The 17,419-nt window shown below is 43.8% G+C and overlaps 1 protein-coding gene across 1 annotated transcript in view; it reads right to left on the bottom strand.

The window, feature by feature from the left end:
• Nucleotides 1-5,621: 5,621 nt before the first annotated feature.
• prima1 (proline rich membrane anchor 1) overlaps nucleotides 5,622-17,419 on the bottom strand; it is a 36,071-nt gene continuing 24,273 nt past the window's right edge. Inside the window, exon 4 of the mRNA XM_048249642.1 lies at nucleotides 5,622-8,242. Coding sequence (XP_048105599.1) covers nucleotides 8,140-8,242 — 103 coding nt within the window. The 3' untranslated portion in view covers nucleotides 5,622-8,139. The remainder of the gene's footprint in view (nucleotides 8,243-17,419) is intronic.

Consider the following 17,419-nt stretch of genomic DNA (forward strand, 5'->3'; position numbering starts at 1 on the left):
GGCTGAATAAAACATGAGTCTGTTTCCATTGTAAGCCTTTGCTCTTAAAATAATCTCTAAAAATAGTGACCTAAAAGTTTTATAAATACTGGCACAAATTGGCAGATAAAACCGCATATATATGGACATGTTCACTTACACACACCAGCACCTGCATGCACACAGACAGACACACTCACCACCCCCCCACCCCCCACACACACACACGCACAAGTATGTGTAATGTAATGTGTAGTCTATTTTTAGAAGTCTCCAACATCTCATCTAACCTCTTCTTTCAGGTTTGTTTTCCTCCTCTCAGACTCCTCTCGAATCTGCCAATGGTTATGTAACAATGCCCGCACAATCCCTCTGAGAGATTCAGATGTCTGCAAAAGTTAACAGGCCACATCAGATAAGGACATGCCCATCAAAATATTTGAACATTTAGTAACAACATCTTAATAGAGCAATAGTTTCAATGCACTGAAGTGTCTGTGCGGCATGTTACTGCACCTTCTGGAGAGGGTTATTGGCTATCAGCACAAATGAGATATTGTGCGTAGCCACTCACTCTGCGAAGAAAAACTCAGAAAAACTGAATTTTTGATTTGATGTTGTGACAGACTATCCAGTGTATGATACCTTACTATGCATCAGCTATTGTGATCTAAGCGTATGGAGCTGGATTAGACATCTAACACCATTCATGATATATAGAACCAATTATCATCTCTTATATTCATGCTCATCTAGAATCGTATTCTCCAAATATACATATCTCCTTCAATTCAAGGGGACCATGTGAATGTGTGACATAGTGACCTACACTGTCATTATATTTATAGTTAATTATGGCATGTTTTTTTCATTACAAGTGGCATGTTCCTTTGGCAGAGTGCTCAGATTCTGTTACTGTTGTTATTTTTCTGCCAATGATAGTGTTATGATTTCAACTGCAGGTTCTTTGATTTAGTTTGTGTAGTTGGGCTGGAGGCGCAAGAAGGGGCGTGTGCCCCTGGGCACCCAAATTGGCTGATTAGCCTAATAAGGAGTAGGCTTTTTTTTAAATAGTGGAGGTCACCTGATCACTTTAAATCCCTGTGGAGGGCAGGGGCGGATCTAGGGGCGGGGCCACAGGGGCCCGGGCCCCATCTGAAATCTCATTGGCCCCTGACTGGCCCCTGTACCGTCAATCATCAATAAGTGTCAAACTTGTTGAGAACGACGATCAGAGATGCAATTCCATTCCCAAACAACTGGTGGCAGTAATGCACCCATGAAGCCTGAAAGCTAAAGCACACAGTGAACTGTAAAGGAAAGAATACATTTGGCTAGACCATTCAAAGACCATTCCAAATCAAACCATTGTAAAAATAGTTGTTGAAAAAATTGTGTAAATATGATGTAGTTGTTGCTCACATGCTGTGTGTGTGTACTGTGTGTGTGTTTGTTTTAATGTACGCAAACTGGCAGTGAAAGTGGTTTCTCTTATCCACAAAAGGGGAAAGAGTTAAAGTAAAACTTGTTTAATTGAACGAAAAATGTGTGTATGATGATGTATGATTTCTGTTTAAAATATCAATGTATTTCCACTGAAGTGTCTATTATATTTTAGTTTTATATTTTGTTTTCAATGCACATTATAAATAAATGGGAAAATTGTTAAGAATTGTATTGGCTTTTTTGTTTTTTAGCATTTAGCATTCAAGTATTTGAACAAGGTAAGACTGGTGAAATGTATGCACTTTACTGCTGTGGTGTAGTCTAGTTAGCTGTAGTGGGTATACTGTGATCAACCCCAAATATTAATACCTATCCTTGTCTGTTTTAAGTGGGTATACTGAGATGGTGATGCTTTTTAAGTGGGTATACCAGAGACTTTCTAATGAGGAGACACAGCACTCAAAAAATCCTCCATAGAAATGCATGGGGCTAGTTTGTAACGCCAATATGGCCGTTGTCTACACATATCCCCCCCCCCCTTCCTCGGCAAAACTTCGACATGTGAATACATTGAGCCAATCATGTGGTGTGATGTGAAGACATCGTGCCAATCATGTGTTGTGAACTTGCCGCTGGAGCAAGATTGGTGTCGTGAAGCCTTGCGCACGCACATTTCTGCCGAATAGGATGCCCGATGAGTGCCCAAAAAGCATTGCAATATGGCTGTTGAGTGGAGGGACTTGCCTAAAAGGACTTTGGGTATACTGCGTATAGTCCTGCATATCACGTGGACTACGTGCCTCTGCCTTACTGAACAAGGGATTTTCTGTGTATGGATGTTGACCGGTTCTTAGCCCCTCAGTGTATGATGTGGCCCCTTTGTGGGCCCTGTCTCAGAAAAATCCTAGAACCGCCACTGGTGGAGGGAGAAGGTGAGTCTTCTGGACTGCAAATGTTGTGTGTACCTGACACTGCTTTGAGTGTTTAGGAAGATTGTGCAGTTATTTATAGTCAAACTCCGTGTTTCTTATTTTGACGTATTATGTCTAGTCTATGAGTCATTGTTTTTTTGTAATTAATATAGGTTACTTTTCATGGGTGTTTTCGGAGTATATCCGCTGATTCAATAAATCTATTTTACATCAAAACCTGTCTGCTTCTCCTGGACCACAAGGTTACATTATCAGAGAATGTTTTGGGACGGTATTTGTTGTTTTGGACACCATTTGGGAATCAGAGGAAAATGTGACGCCTGGTGTATCGATGCCTCAGTGCACATACAGTACTGCATGTTCATGTCCCCACACCATTTATTTGCACTTATTATGTTGCCCAGCAGAGTGAGCCATTGCATGCTATAGACAAAACCAGTTCTCAGCCAGCAAAAATAATCGTAAATGGCTTTGCAATTGTCCTAACATACAGCCTTGGTCTTAAGGCTTGCATAGCATGGTCCTATAGCATTAACTACCTGATAATAGCATTAATCAGTAGTGTTCATTATCAAACAAATATTCTAAATATTTTTGAGACCTTTTTATGTTAGTGAAATGATTAGTTGTGCTGCACATTAGGGCAAATATATGCCATAGTGACATTTTTTTGTGCCTGATGTTTGTATTGTATGGTGAATTTGCTTACACTGTGTGTGTGTGTGTGTGACTGACAGTGACATCTTTCATACATGCTGATTGTGTTTGTGTATGTTTGTGTGTGTGTGTGTGTGAGTGATAGAGAGAGAGAGAGAGTGTCTGTGGGTTTGTGTGTGTGTGTGTGTGTGTGTGTGTGTGTGTGGGAATGTGTGTGAAACTGTGTGTGCCTGTGAGTATGTGGTTGCATGTAAAGGGTGAGCCATGTCGCTTCAGTCGTTTGGATGGCTGCATTTGGCCCAGGCTGCTGCGTCTGAGCCATGCCCCTGCTCTCAGAGTCCCAGCTGAGGCTGCTGCTCCTGCCGCGCAGCCTGGGCCTCAGTGCATTTATTTCCCTGAATCCCGAAAATACACAAATGCACAAACGTGTTGTGTAAATTACACAAACACGTACACACACTTGCACAGTCGCACACACACACACACACACACACACACACACACACACACACACACACACACACACACACAGACTTACACTCTCACAGAAACAAATACTGTCATCATTTGGACCTGTCTCAGTAGCCCTCTGTCTTCATCAACTGAAATGAAACAGCTGGAGTTGTCTGCTGAGGTGGCGCTGGCAATGTATGAGTCCTGTAAACAGGCATGTATCTCCATTACGTGCTACATGTTTAAAAAAAACTACCATCCATTGATATTGATGCTACTGACTGATGCCTATATTGCCAGATCCTTAGAACCTCTAGGTTCTGTTGACTCTTATGGGTCTCTGTCTCTCTCTCTTTTCATTTCATTGTATCTCTTGCTCTTTCTCTCTGTCTCTCTCTCTCTGCATCACAGCAGTTCAAGCCAACCAATTTACGGTCTGTCAAATCGGCTTTGTTACCATGTGAGTTCGGCCTCCCTGATGGGGGAACACATCAGTGTTTAAAATGGCCCTGGCTGTCTAATTGCATTACCCTCAAATAGCACATCTGATGGAGAGGTGGTGTGCAGTGTGCCAAAAGCTTCACTCATTTACATTAGATGCTGCTGCAACTGTTATCGCTGCCGCTGCTGCTGTGAACACAGGTCCCATGATGCTTTGCTCTCTGCCGTCTCGCTCCAGACCCGGCGTAGTTTGTGATGTGCCGCTTTCAGAGTGTTGTGTAACGCTTTGTGTAACAACGGGGGCTTGGCTTTTCAATCTTGCTCATCAAATTCACCATGAGTTCATTAGTGTGGAAGGACAGCGCAACCTGTCTTCATTTTTGACCCATTTAGCTGGTGTCTGTTAATGTCTAGCTAAATATTTGCTCTAAGAGGAGATCCAGGAACTCTTAGCGACTATTTCAGCAGGACATCTTTCACCAAAAAGCTTTCTGATTTCTGGCAATCCTCTGGTAGTTAAAACAACATCAACATTAGATTAATGCTGGCTGAGTAACTATGGGGGCCAATTATGGTTGAGTATGGCTTTGAATGAGAGCCCCAGTCAAGCAGAAGACGCAAAGGAGACCAAACTTCACATTCGCCCTGTGGGCAAAAGCCTTCCACAGCAGACTCCTAGGTCACTTAACACACACATAGGCACACACACACACACACACACACACACACATAGGCACACACACATATATATGCTCAGACAAACATGAATACATGAAAATACACACACACATGTGCACACACACTCTTCCACACATACAAACACCAGCACAGATATACAGAACATATACAACTACACACAAACACAAATAAGCACACACATGCAAATATACACACTCAGACACAGGGACATAAAGATGTGCGCACAAACACACACGCGCACACACACACACACACACACACACACCATTTATTAGACTGACACAGAAACTAGCTTTGACTGGCAGACCACTATGCAGCTGTCTAATGAATTGACCCTGGGTGGCATACAATAACATTCTGCTTCCTGGAGACACTTGGCGATTGACAGGCAGGCTATCCTTTTGCAGTGCTGAAAATCAAATAGAGTGGAGCTGCTCTTTCTCTCTTTCACAATCCGTCATCACATCATATCTGTGAGAAGGGAGGGTGGGAGGAAGGGGAAAGAGAGAGAGAGAGAGAGAGAGAGAGGCAGAGAGGGGGAGGGAGAGAAGAAAGGAGGGAAGGAGGAAGAAAGAGGGAAGAAAGGAGGGAAGGAGGAAGGGAAACACTGACTTTGCGGTCAGCTTGTGATGACACCTCCGCACTGGATTAAATTAATTTCAGATGCAGGGGGGCAGATTGTTCTGACACCAACTAGAGGAGATCCTCCAGCGAGCCACACTGTGGAAGTAGCTGCTGGGAGGACACAGGCAGCAGACTGCAAGGCGCTTGATTACGACATGAGCCAGCAACCATCACCACGCAGGCCGTAAAAGATTTCTGTGTCAAACTAACCTCGTTTAAGACGTGGGGGCTAAATCATTGTAAAAAGATAATGATGCTTGAAAGAAGGGCGAGGAGAGGAGAAAATATAAGCATTTTCAGGACACATTTTTAGGCTGGCTTTAGGCATCATTGAGCTTACTATAGTGTGAGCTTTTGAAACTATAAATATGACTAGTGCCTCAGTGCCAATACTGAATAGTACAATTTTATTTGAAACTAAAAAAATCAACATGTTGCAATTAAATCAGTTCAATGCACAATATGTTAGATGTGATGCATACATTGTTCATCAACAACTGTTAATTACACAAATATACAGTAACAGCTTCCTCTAGACACATAAACAACTTTATTCCCCCATGGCATCACATCCACTCACTTTAATGTATCCCTTTAAATCAAATTTACTATGTACATATGATGGACACGCAAGAAGGCATATCAATATTTACATTCATGCAATATTTATCAGACTCCTTTTTACATTATAGTACACAATTGTTATGTGTTGTGTTAATGGCTGCTTGCAAGTGATCGTAACATGAACAAAAATACATAAGAAGACATACACAGTTTGAACCTCATGTAAAGATTTGTGTTTTAAGACATAAAAGACACTGAGCACATGACCAACTACGTTCACTGTTCCATGCCTTGGTCAATCTTATAAAATGATTACGGCGTAATGTATTAATTTGAAACCAGTTAAGAGACCGAAATTACATGTTAAAAATAATGTCTCAAAACAGTCAATAATACACAGTATTTTTATATTGCCAATGAAAAGAGCGTGGATGGTTCCAAAATTTGAGTATGCTAATTATATGAAAGAAGTGATCTCTCCTTTCCAGACATCACAAAGACACATAACATGTAGATCTAGAAGAATCTGTAGGCTATTTATGTCTGACCACTACAAGCGTTCTCTAATTTGAACATAGAGTAGAATCTGAGAAAGAGGGGAGTAAGTAATGGATGTTCCAAATGATGGCTCATCTAATTTAGTGGTTTGTGGGAGGACCTAAATGGACAAGGTAACCTTAGCTGAGGTCTCTAGGAAAGAAACAGTCCATTTGATTAGGTGCAGCTTAAAGTACCTGTACAGAAACTGACTAGGCAGTTTTATAGTTGTTTCCCCATACACTTATTTTAAATGTGACTTCCTCTGTGATGGACTACCATTCAAGATGCCAGCAAGAAAGTGATTACAGAAAACAAAATAGCAGAGGATTGACTGAGCTAATACTCTACAGGAAATCAAAACAAAGTCAGCTAATACATGAAAGCTTGAGATCAGTACTCCTCTCTGTGACACAGATATAGCTGCTAATATCATTAGCATATCTAGCTCAAACAGGGAGTTGACATGTTGAGACGGTTTCTGAATAGTACACTTCTGGATTATGGGAGTCACCAACGTTTGATGACTGTTGAGAGGACTAACTAACATTTCCCATTTCTGGGTGCAAAGCAAACAAAGAAAGTGACCTTTTGAAATTGGGATCAGAAGTAAATTTAAACCTTTGAAACATCTAGTCAATAAACAAAGATAACAGTCTTAAGTTACGTGTACATTAGCAATTCGTAGGCTGAGGACAAGAATTCAGAGGTTACTCCTGCCAACATGATACAGGCTAATGCAGAGCCAGTACTGGATTAATCATGAATCAGCCAGTGATAGACACATTATGAAGCACTTAAGAAGAAACCAAGACTGAGCAGTGCTAATATAACTGTTCAGTCTCACAGCTGAGGGCAAAACCAGTGACCAGACATCAGAGGCTAGCCTGGTCTGCTAGTTACTAAAATACATGTCTAGCTCTCTTGTCACACTCCCTTTTCAAATTGCATAGTCAGTCAACCCACACTCTTTGACAATTCATTGTTTCTTCCAGCTGTAGTTATTAAAAAAAAAAAAAAAAAAAAAGTTTCTATATTTGGCATACATGGATCATTCTCATTCCACGGGTGGTGATGACTTTTAAATCAGCGTGCGTCAAAAATACACCCACAGATAACAATGGCTTGATGCATCCCCTTCCTCTTTCGGGAGCCTGGAAATTTACAAAAGGTGGAGGAGCATCTCCTGCCCACCCCCATCCTTTCCTTGGACAAGAAGGACAGTAAAGAGAGAGACAAAGAGAGGCAGAGACAGGGTGAGAAAGAGAGAGAGAGAGAGAAAGAGAAGGAGAGAGAGAGAGAGCGAGAGAGAAAGAGAAGGGTAGGATCCATGAGAAGTTGTTGCATTTAATAGAAAGTGCATGCGTTTGTTTTGTCGCCAGCGTTTATTTTGCTGCCACTCTCCACCGGCTGGAGTGGAAGGGTTAGGGGGGGGATCTCTGAGGTGCCATTCGGACTGACAGCTTTGCCCCATGCGCTGGCAGCTGTCATCCAGTACACCCCCCCATCCCCTACCCCCCGCCAACTTGAGGTGATGTCCCGCAACGGGGCCTAGTCCAGCATGTCAAAGTCTAAGTCCCCTGTTTCCTTTAAGCTCTATTTTATATTCATATATATATATTTATATATATTAATAAATATACAATTCTCTGGTTCTCTCTAGGCATCTAGGCATGGCTTGAGTGCCGAAGAAATTCCAGTGTCATTGTCTCTGCCATTCCGTGACCTTGTCAAGAGCAAGGAGAGGGAGTGTGGCTGTAGTAACGTTGAAGAGGATTGCCAGGTGTGATCATTTCTGGGGCAGCCCCTATACCCCAGTGCTGTTGGTCTCTACCGTTGTGGTCTTGGTCCGGGAGCTCATGGCATACTCCCCTCGGCTCGTACCATTCTCCTCCTTCCGTAGTGGTTTCCTAAACACAGAGAGGTTACGTGTTAGATTGCATTAGGAATTTGGGATGGTTGACAAGAGAACTTGACTTAGTTCACAGTGCCTGTAGGGTTGAACCCACGTGTTTATTATGATGGGAGTTGAAAATGTTGTAAACTCTTAACAACCTGCTCATAATTCTGATGGTTTTACATCCCAGATGTTCATCAACCTGGCTCCTGATATGGAGCATCTTAACTAGGCCTGGAGCAGCTAATAAAATTAAAGGATAATTAGGTAAATTGCTTTTTTTATTTGCGTAGGTGTGTTTACAAGATTAGCTAAAGAGGCCCTGTCAGTCAATTCTGCTTATTTTTATTGCTCTGTGTGCACACAGTGCTCACGCTAAAAAAGCTGTTCATATTCTCCTCTGATATCATTAGGGAAGCGTCTGGGAATTTGCACTTAATTAAACGGGCTTGCATTTGCAAATATGAATCAAAGTAAGGTTTGGGTTTTGGGGGAGGCATAACGAGTTGCTCTCTCTCTCTGTCTGCGGAGCGAGACAGCCCTTCATTATGGCACAGGGTAATTCACTGCAGGAGGAGGTCATCAACTTGACTTATCTCCCTGTTTAAATGACTTCCCACAAGCCCAAATGGCAGGAGCACTAAATGCAGCAGCATCCACTGCTGTCCGTTCCTGATTAGAGATCTAAGATATGTAACCCTTGGAGACAAAGTCCCAGATAATTCAATTAAAGCACGGAACAATCTAAAAGGCTCCATCAACAAGACCAGGAAAGGGTAGTGACTTAAAAAAAATACTGTAGGTCTAAGAAAGATAACAACTGTATGCTGTTCAAAAACATACTACATCAACTGATAAAAACAGCCATATTCCCAGCATACATCAACAGATATACATTAATCTTTCAGGATTAACATTTGGATGTGAGGTCACCAATAGTTGTGGTACTGTGGGGTTTCTGGTGGCCAACTGAATGGTCACTGCCTTTTTCAAAAAGGCGAGTTGCACAAAGAGGATGGAAATAAGCACGCAGATGAAAACAACATGACCTTTTTAAGAGCTGCATCTACTGTTGGGGTCCCTCATGGGCAAGTGTAAGGGTCATTTTGCCTTTCACAAAAAGGGCCTGAATTATTTGAAAAGGTCGCTTCCACAGCTACGTGCTGAATGTCATATACATTTTGTATTTTTCTGAAGTTTATCCAGAGATACAGTGTTTTTGTCTGTAAAGAGCAGAGCACAAGAATAATTTCTGTGTATAAAGACCTCAAGACCATTCCACTACAATGACCCTGTAGTGCCCGTCTGCTTGTCTGCCTTTTTGCACATACAAATCATCTGTGAGAAAACCAAAGCAAAACTACATCCAGGACAAAAAAATCCCACTTGTTTTAAAAAGTCCCTCTTATACATTATGGATGTTTATGAATGCATGCACTTGTTTATCATGATAAAAACAGATTAAGTCCCTTGGGCAGGTTTGATGGGACAATCATTATTCTCTACAGGGACCATCTGCCGTGGCGACGAGTGTGTACGTACTGCCTGGGGCCTGGGGGGCTCCCCCCCCCCCCATGTGCTATACACCAGGGGACAATCCTGAATCCCCTGGTTCCCACTCCAGGGTTCCCAGAGGATGGAGACAGAGAGACAGAGAGAGAGAGAGAGAGAGAGAGAGAGAGAGAGCATGAGGGCATGAGGACACGGACATGAAAAGAAAGAAAAAGAAAAGAGAGATAGATGGACGAAGTATTGATGGAGAAAGGGAGCAGAGTGTACAACGAAAATAATAAAAGCTAAAGATAGAAAGGTGAAGAAATACGTGAAAGTCAGACACCAGAAAGACAGACAATGAAAGTTAGAGAGAGAGAGAAAGAGAGAGAAATTGCACAAATATTCTAAACCAAAGGTTTATGTCCTGTTAGTTCTTGAAACATTAGATGAATATGCAGTTGTAGTCTTGTAGCACTGCCAAGAAAGTACTTTACTGAGGCAGACCACAAAGCCCACAAAAACCACAGACTGACCGAGACAAACAAACAGCCACAATAAACCAAATGTGGATGGAAGGTCTTGACTCCTCACAAGAAATCACAGTGACTTGATGCAGCCAACACTTTCACCATCTTGTCAGGCTCTCTTGCAGGCTGCAATGCGATTCTGAGGTCATTACCCCAATCCATATGCCAGTCCATCAAATGGACAACATGTGGCTCATTCAGATATGAATCAGGTTGCACCCTGACAGCACTGAGGGAAGCAGTAGTTCATTCTGCTGGCGGTGTGGAGGATTCAGGTCCCCAGGGCTTTGAAATGGAAGGATGCTGTGAGAGGAAGCTACCACTAACATATTCCAATGGATCAATGACTTTGGGACTATTTTTAAATGGTGCTACTGCTGGGAATCACTCGCCTCCATCCATGTTCCAATAACTACTACATGTGTCCCAGAGAGCTGTAGAATCTGCTATGCTTTGTCTGCTTTCAATACTAACACAAGCTCACAAACACAGACAGACACACACTCCCACACTAAGACAAGACAGAAACACAAAGAAAGACACGGGCACTTAGTAGACAAACATAAGATGTAGCAACATCTTTTCTTTCTTTTTTGCCAATTCCGCAGAGATATATGTCTGATGTATGGCACACATGTCAAAGCAATACACCCACATACGTACACATACACCCAAAGGTATACAGGAGCACACAGAAGTAAAGATGGAGAAAGCTGTTTTCCTCTATTCTCTATAGTCAGAAAGTTTCAGAAGCAGCACCAGTCCCAGGGTCCTCCTCCACAGGTCGGTCCACAGGCCACACTTCCCAGCATGCCTTTCAGTGGTCCTCAGGGCTCTAAGACCGAGCTGAAGCCACTGCCTCCAGCAGCTGCCTGAGGATCTCCTTCTGAAACGGCATTTCCTCTCATGGGAGGAAGCCAGCTCAAGTGCTGATCCAAGTGAGGCGAGCCCAAGTAGCCGATGGGAGTCAATATTTATGAAAAGGAGCTAGTTCATGATCCCAAGCACGCTCATCAGCCGGTGTAAACAGCAATAAAGTATGTTGTTTGCGCAGCGATGTCACAAACATTTCTGAGGATGATTCATAGTGTTTACGCCGGCTAATGCCTGATCAAATAAACACTCATGGAAGATAAAACACATCCTCTGGCCAAGAAAAATGAGTGGTCGCACAGTCAAACAGTACGAGATGCTAAGCAGTGGCCATTTATTCCGAGGCCAATTGAAACAGAGCAATTAGTAGAGATGGGACAGCTGTTTTGCTGGAGATGTGTGGTAACCATTATACTTTAAAGAGGCAGGTCCCAATTCTTCAACAGAGGGAACTCTTAAAAAACAATTCTGGAGAGAATATTTAGGGGAAACTGTCTCCAGACCATTCTGACTCATCAGGGAACATCGTCGCAAATCACAGAAACACAGCGACACAGCTGAGTATCGAGACTCCATATTGAGCCTATGTACATTGCCTATATGTACATTGAGCCTAAATACAAAAACCATTGTGTATGAGAATTAAACAACTGCTACTTTTTTTCCACCAATTTCAGTGAACTGAGAGAAAAAAAAACCCCTGGGAAGTATTTTACGTAACAGGCTTGCTCTTGCACAGTGTAGGCAGGTGATAATATGATCCGCGGATTAAAAGCACTACAACATTTCTAATTCATTTGTGTCGTGCCTACAGGCCCAGCAGCGCCTGAGGTGAGCGTGTTTTTCGAATCCGATGTGAACCGGGGCCGTTGCTCCTCACTCCGAGAATAACAATAAAACCAGCGCATGGGGAATTCTAAGGAACACGCTATTCATAGACTACTCTTATGGCAGCTAGTTTCCATTCACGCGTGGAGGAACCCACCCATCACGCCCCACCGTCCCAAAAAAAGAAAAAAAGAAAAGAAAAACCGCTCCAGGAATAGCCGAGATGGGTCTAAAATGGCTACGTCTTCACCTCACGCCACTGGCCAGCTCTCAATAATCCATGTGGTGTAGTATGCATCTGGCAGGTGGCTGCACAGCACAGTGCTGTTGGCCATTAAAGTTTAATGCCACAGCTCTCCAGTGCAGTGTGTACACAGATATGGAAAGCGAGGTGGGGGGGTTGAAGGGCTGTTCTCGCTGTGGTGTCACTGGGGTTTCAGAGAGCAGGCTCCATTCAGCTTCTGAGATTCACAGGCTTCATTCATTCATTGGCAACGGGGGAAAAAACCACGCGCACATGCATGCATGGCATTCAATTTTGAGATGGGTAGATTTCTTTTATCACTCACAAATACACAAATACACATACGCACGCACGCATACACACACACACACACACACACACACACACACACACACACACACACACACACACACACACTGCACACAAGTGGAACAGGCAACCATGGCACACCTCCCATCCTATAACAGCTGGTATCAATAATGAAAGACAGCGGCTCGTGCCACTTGCCTGTGTCAGCATCTTACAGTCAGATGGAGATATTATCAACATTTCAGTGTTTTATACAAGACAAAAGTCCTCCAATGCATTAAGCATACATCGGACAAGGCAAACCTAATGGCCAGGACAGGGGCCCGATAAACTGCTTCAAAAAGCCTCCATTATCTCCACATTTTACGGACACTGGCGAACTCTGCCCCTGTCCACCTGTGGGTGTTTTTGTTTTGGTAGATTACACATGTTGGCTTGCGCTTCAGCAACATTACTCCGTCGGTGCCTGGTTGATAAACATCAACAAGACCCCCCCCCCCCAATCTCTGGAGGGAAGCTTTCAAGGCTCCTCGAAGGGCATTTACTGTCATTACTAGCAAACACTCCGCGCAGCATCAGCCCTTCCAAATGTAATAGAGGCAGTGATGGAGGCTTCCCATGGAGAAAATGAGATCATGCCTTGTCTCTGGATTTTTTTATGCTTTGTTATGCTGAGTCATGGCCACTCGACAGAGACACATAAATTCAGCTTGAGAGCTCATGTCACTGCACAGGCATTTGCGAAGCTCTCAAAAGCAGTGGCCTCGCTATGTTAAACAAAAATTGAGGACAGCCTCTTGCTTTTAAACAAAGTTTAAAAATAGAGGACAATTAATGCTTGCGCGCACACACACACACACACACACACACACACACACACACACACACACACACAAGCACTGGCATTTACACACACAGTAATAACTGCATGGGGCTTGAGAATTTGTACCTTATTTGGTAGAGGCACACATTACAGTTATACTGTAGGAAGCTGATGTTTTGTGCACCAGACAGGTACCAGCACACTGTTTGGACTGGGTATAGATTCACTAACTGCGTTCCAGATCTGCCGCATCAACACTTTCTCAGGTACGTCAAACTTAGAAGTAGACAGCTACAGTTTCCCCCCTTCTGTGTATTAGAGAAAATATATTTGTCTTAATTTGTGTGTGTGTGTGTGTGTTAAGCTTTCTTTAACAAACCCTTGACCAAGGGTAGGTTTTTCCAGCGGGTTCTGTCCGGGGAGAAAGAACCCTGAATCTGATAGCATTTGTGTTTAGATCATCTTTGCTACAGAAGGCAAGGTGAGCCAAGCTACGCCACGGCCTGCTCACTGTGTCTCTGTCTCGCTGACAAATGACACGCAGGCAGAGGTGCGGAACAACAACAGAGCAAAAAGAAAGGTGTAACAAAACAAAAAATGACCAGGGAAAGAGTTATCAGACGGTGTTGTGAAGCAGGAGAGCATCAATCAGTCTTGGCACGAAAAGACGCCTGCACACACACTAACACTCACGCACGTACATACACACACACACACACACACACACACACACACACATACATACACACACACACACGCATGCACACACACACACACACACACACACACACACACACACACACAAAACACACACACACACACACACACACACACACACACACACACACACACACACACACACAAACACACACACACACACAGTATCTTTCCCATTTATTTAGCCTTGCCATCGATATCCTCCCTCGTCTAACTCTATAACCCTCTATATCAGGGCTACAGAGTTGTCTCTCTGGGAAAGCCCATGTCTTGTCTTCCGCGGTCGAGTTAAATACAGCAGCCGACACAACGGGGCTCTTTCCACTAGTGCATTCACAAGAAGCCACACACTCATTGCTATTGACTCGGCAAATCCATACAGGCATCCAATTACGTCCGGGCCACAGAGAGCCAGTGGGAGAGCACTAAACAGCCCTCAGGTGCTGACCTTTCCATCTCCTTTCTGCGCGATCACTCATCATGAGGCGCCGTTCTCCGAGAAGCCAAGAGCTTGCTCTCCAAGTGCTCTTCATGAGCCAACGCAATGCATTTGCATGATCATACATCATGAAGGGGGAAATTAAAATGAAAATATTTATCTTTAAATAAAATAGACTATCACCGCACACTTAAAGTCTGATATTCCCCACACATCACCGGCACCTGGGATCCGAAAACGGCCAGGGCACGAGTATTTTTATCTTTTCAGAAAATATTTATCTTTTCATGTGAGGAAAGAATGAAAGATGGGAGAGAAAGATGCAAGGGAACAGGGAGGAAAGAGGTGACTGCATACAGAACATAATAAATACAGAAAGCTGTTTATGCTGCTGATTTATCTCCACCATTTTCTTCCATGGTACACAATTTCATATAATCTACATCGTCGCCTTCACAGTACTTCCAGCCTTGTCCTTAAGTCTGCTAAAGCCTCGTGTGGAACCTCTACACAATTGCTTTGCAGACCACAGACGTAGCCAACATCACAAGCACCTATGCATTTCCCCTGTGACTGCAGTCCAAGTGGAGTTATTTTAGGCCAGGGCTGAGCGTTACTCTGGGCGACAGCATTGAGCAGCACTGCATGTACACCACACACAAAAGCGATCCTCATAGTCTCCTCCAGTACGGCAGAGTCGGACCGGCCAAGACAGCTGTCCACTTGGGACGACTTACAAACCCGAAGCATGAGAGCATCCTTTCTTTAGCAGGCTCTGGTTTTGCGATAAATATGAACAAATATCACAGGGCACTTCCCTCTTTATTTTCCCTGCCTCATACTTCCCAACCCCTTCTCCTCTCCTCTCTTCTCTCTCCCTCTTCCCCTCTCCTCTCTTCTCCTCTCTCCTCTCCTCTCCTCTCCTCTCTCCCTCTTCTCCTTTCCTCTCTTCTCCTCTCTTGTTCTCTCCTCTCTTCTTCTCTCCTCTCCCTCTCCTCTCTTCTCCTCTCTTCTCCTCTCCTCTCCTCTCTCCCTCTTCTCCTTTCCTCTCTTCTCCTCTCTTGTTCTCTCCTCTCTTCTTCTCTCCTCTCCCTCTCCTCTCTTCTCCTCTCCTTTCCTCTCTCTCTTCTCCTCTCCTCCCCCTCTCCTCTCCCTCTCCTCTCCTCTCCTCTCTCACTCCTCACTCACTCTGGCCATCTCAGATTTCTCGTCGCCTGAGAGCTCTAATGCGCTTTACCACAGTGACACATAAATTCCTCTCCCCAAAGCACTGCAGACAACAAAGACAACAAGGGCATGAAAAAAGAGAATACATAACAATAGTGTTTGTTTCTGTTTCTGCCTCTCTCTCTCTCTCTCCCCTGTCTATCCTTCTGTTCCACTTCTATGCTGAGCCAGTGTGTGTGTGTGTGTGTGTGTGTGTGTGTGTGTGTGTGTGTGTGTGTGTGTGTGTGTGTCTGTGTATGAGGCAGCCCCAGCACTGAAGCTCTTTCTCCTTGAAGGCACTTAATGCCATCAAACTCATTACAATAAGCCAGTGGCCAGCAGATGCTGATGTGCTGACGCTGACTTGTGCCTATATACCATCGAATGGGACGATTATTGTGGTGCTAAACCCCGTCTGACCGTCTGGCTTTACCAGAGAGCCGTTTCCGCTGCATTGGTCATTGGCGGTGGCTAAGTGATGATTTCCACTCGCATATAAAGGAGGACATTAAACATCTCTCTTTTGTGACTGTGGCCTGGCAGAGTGAGCATACTCATTAGGAGGTAAAAAAGCTGCCAGCTGAGCCTCCCATTAGGGAATACATTGCTTCCACCCAAATTCTCAGGGCAGGGAGAGAGAGGGAGAGTGAGAGGGAGAGAGAGAGAGAGATGGGGGGGTGAGGCAGAGAGATAAAAAGCAACAGAAAGAAAAATGTGTACACATTACAAATTCATTCACTCGGGCTAATTCAAATGACTCTCTATGCATGGCGAGTAATGGCTCCATGTTAAAGAATGAGGCGACTCCTACAGTACGTGGGTGCCATGTGGGCATAATTCTGCGTTTATGTGAAATACAGAGGAGAAATAACCACCCAAAAGTCTGGACTTGATGTCTGCCACCACAAATTATCAGGAGAGTCATCTATGGCCACATTGGGTACTGTTACAACAAACATGTGTAAGTCACACCCATAATGAAATAATTCACTAGCGGTTCCATCTGGTGTAGCATGGAACAAATAGCAGGCCTCCATGTCATAGGCTAGATGTGGTATCTGGCAAGTCTAGGCTATTTCCTTATTACACTGTTCAAAATGAGATTAAAATGGCCTTGATGGACATTTCTGTTTTTGAAACAAATAAGATGAAAATAAACATATTAAACAGAAAAGAAAAAGGGAACTAAGGAAGGAATATAAGAAAATAGACGATAATAGATATGGACAGCGTACTGGTCTGTTGGACTGAAAGTGTTAGTGTTGGTGTTGTATCACTCTCTCAAGGTCCTGGGACTGACTTGGCATATCAGTTATTACACCATGACAACACTACTCCGCCAGCATAAATTTAACCTGCACAGCTACATGCGTGACTGCAGTGAATCACAGACGACCTATTTTTCCAGCTGCTTATGTGAGCGGTCATGACTGTCCGAGGTCATTTCCTCTGTCTTGCCCTGACGAGGTGGCCTTCTCCTCTGCTCCTCTCTCGTCGCCGTGGCGCTGTGTCACAGCGCCTTCTCACCTACAAGCCAACTTGACACGCCGCACGCTACTGACGTCCTCAAATCTCCCAGGTTACCTCATGGGTTCCACAGCTTTTAACTGCTCTCATTAATGGTGCATGGGCACTGAGTTCTGAGTCAAATGGACGCAACAAAACCAGTGTCTCTCACGAAAAGTAAAATAGAAAAATGCTGTTTTTAAAACCCCTTAGTTGGCGGGGGG

The sequence above is a fragment of the Alosa alosa genome, chromosome 8 (assembly GCF_017589495.1).
Source record: "Alosa alosa isolate M-15738 ecotype Scorff River chromosome 8, AALO_Geno_1.1, whole genome shotgun sequence".
Classification (NCBI taxonomy): Eukaryota; Metazoa; Chordata; class Actinopteri; order Clupeiformes; family Clupeidae; genus Alosa; species Alosa alosa.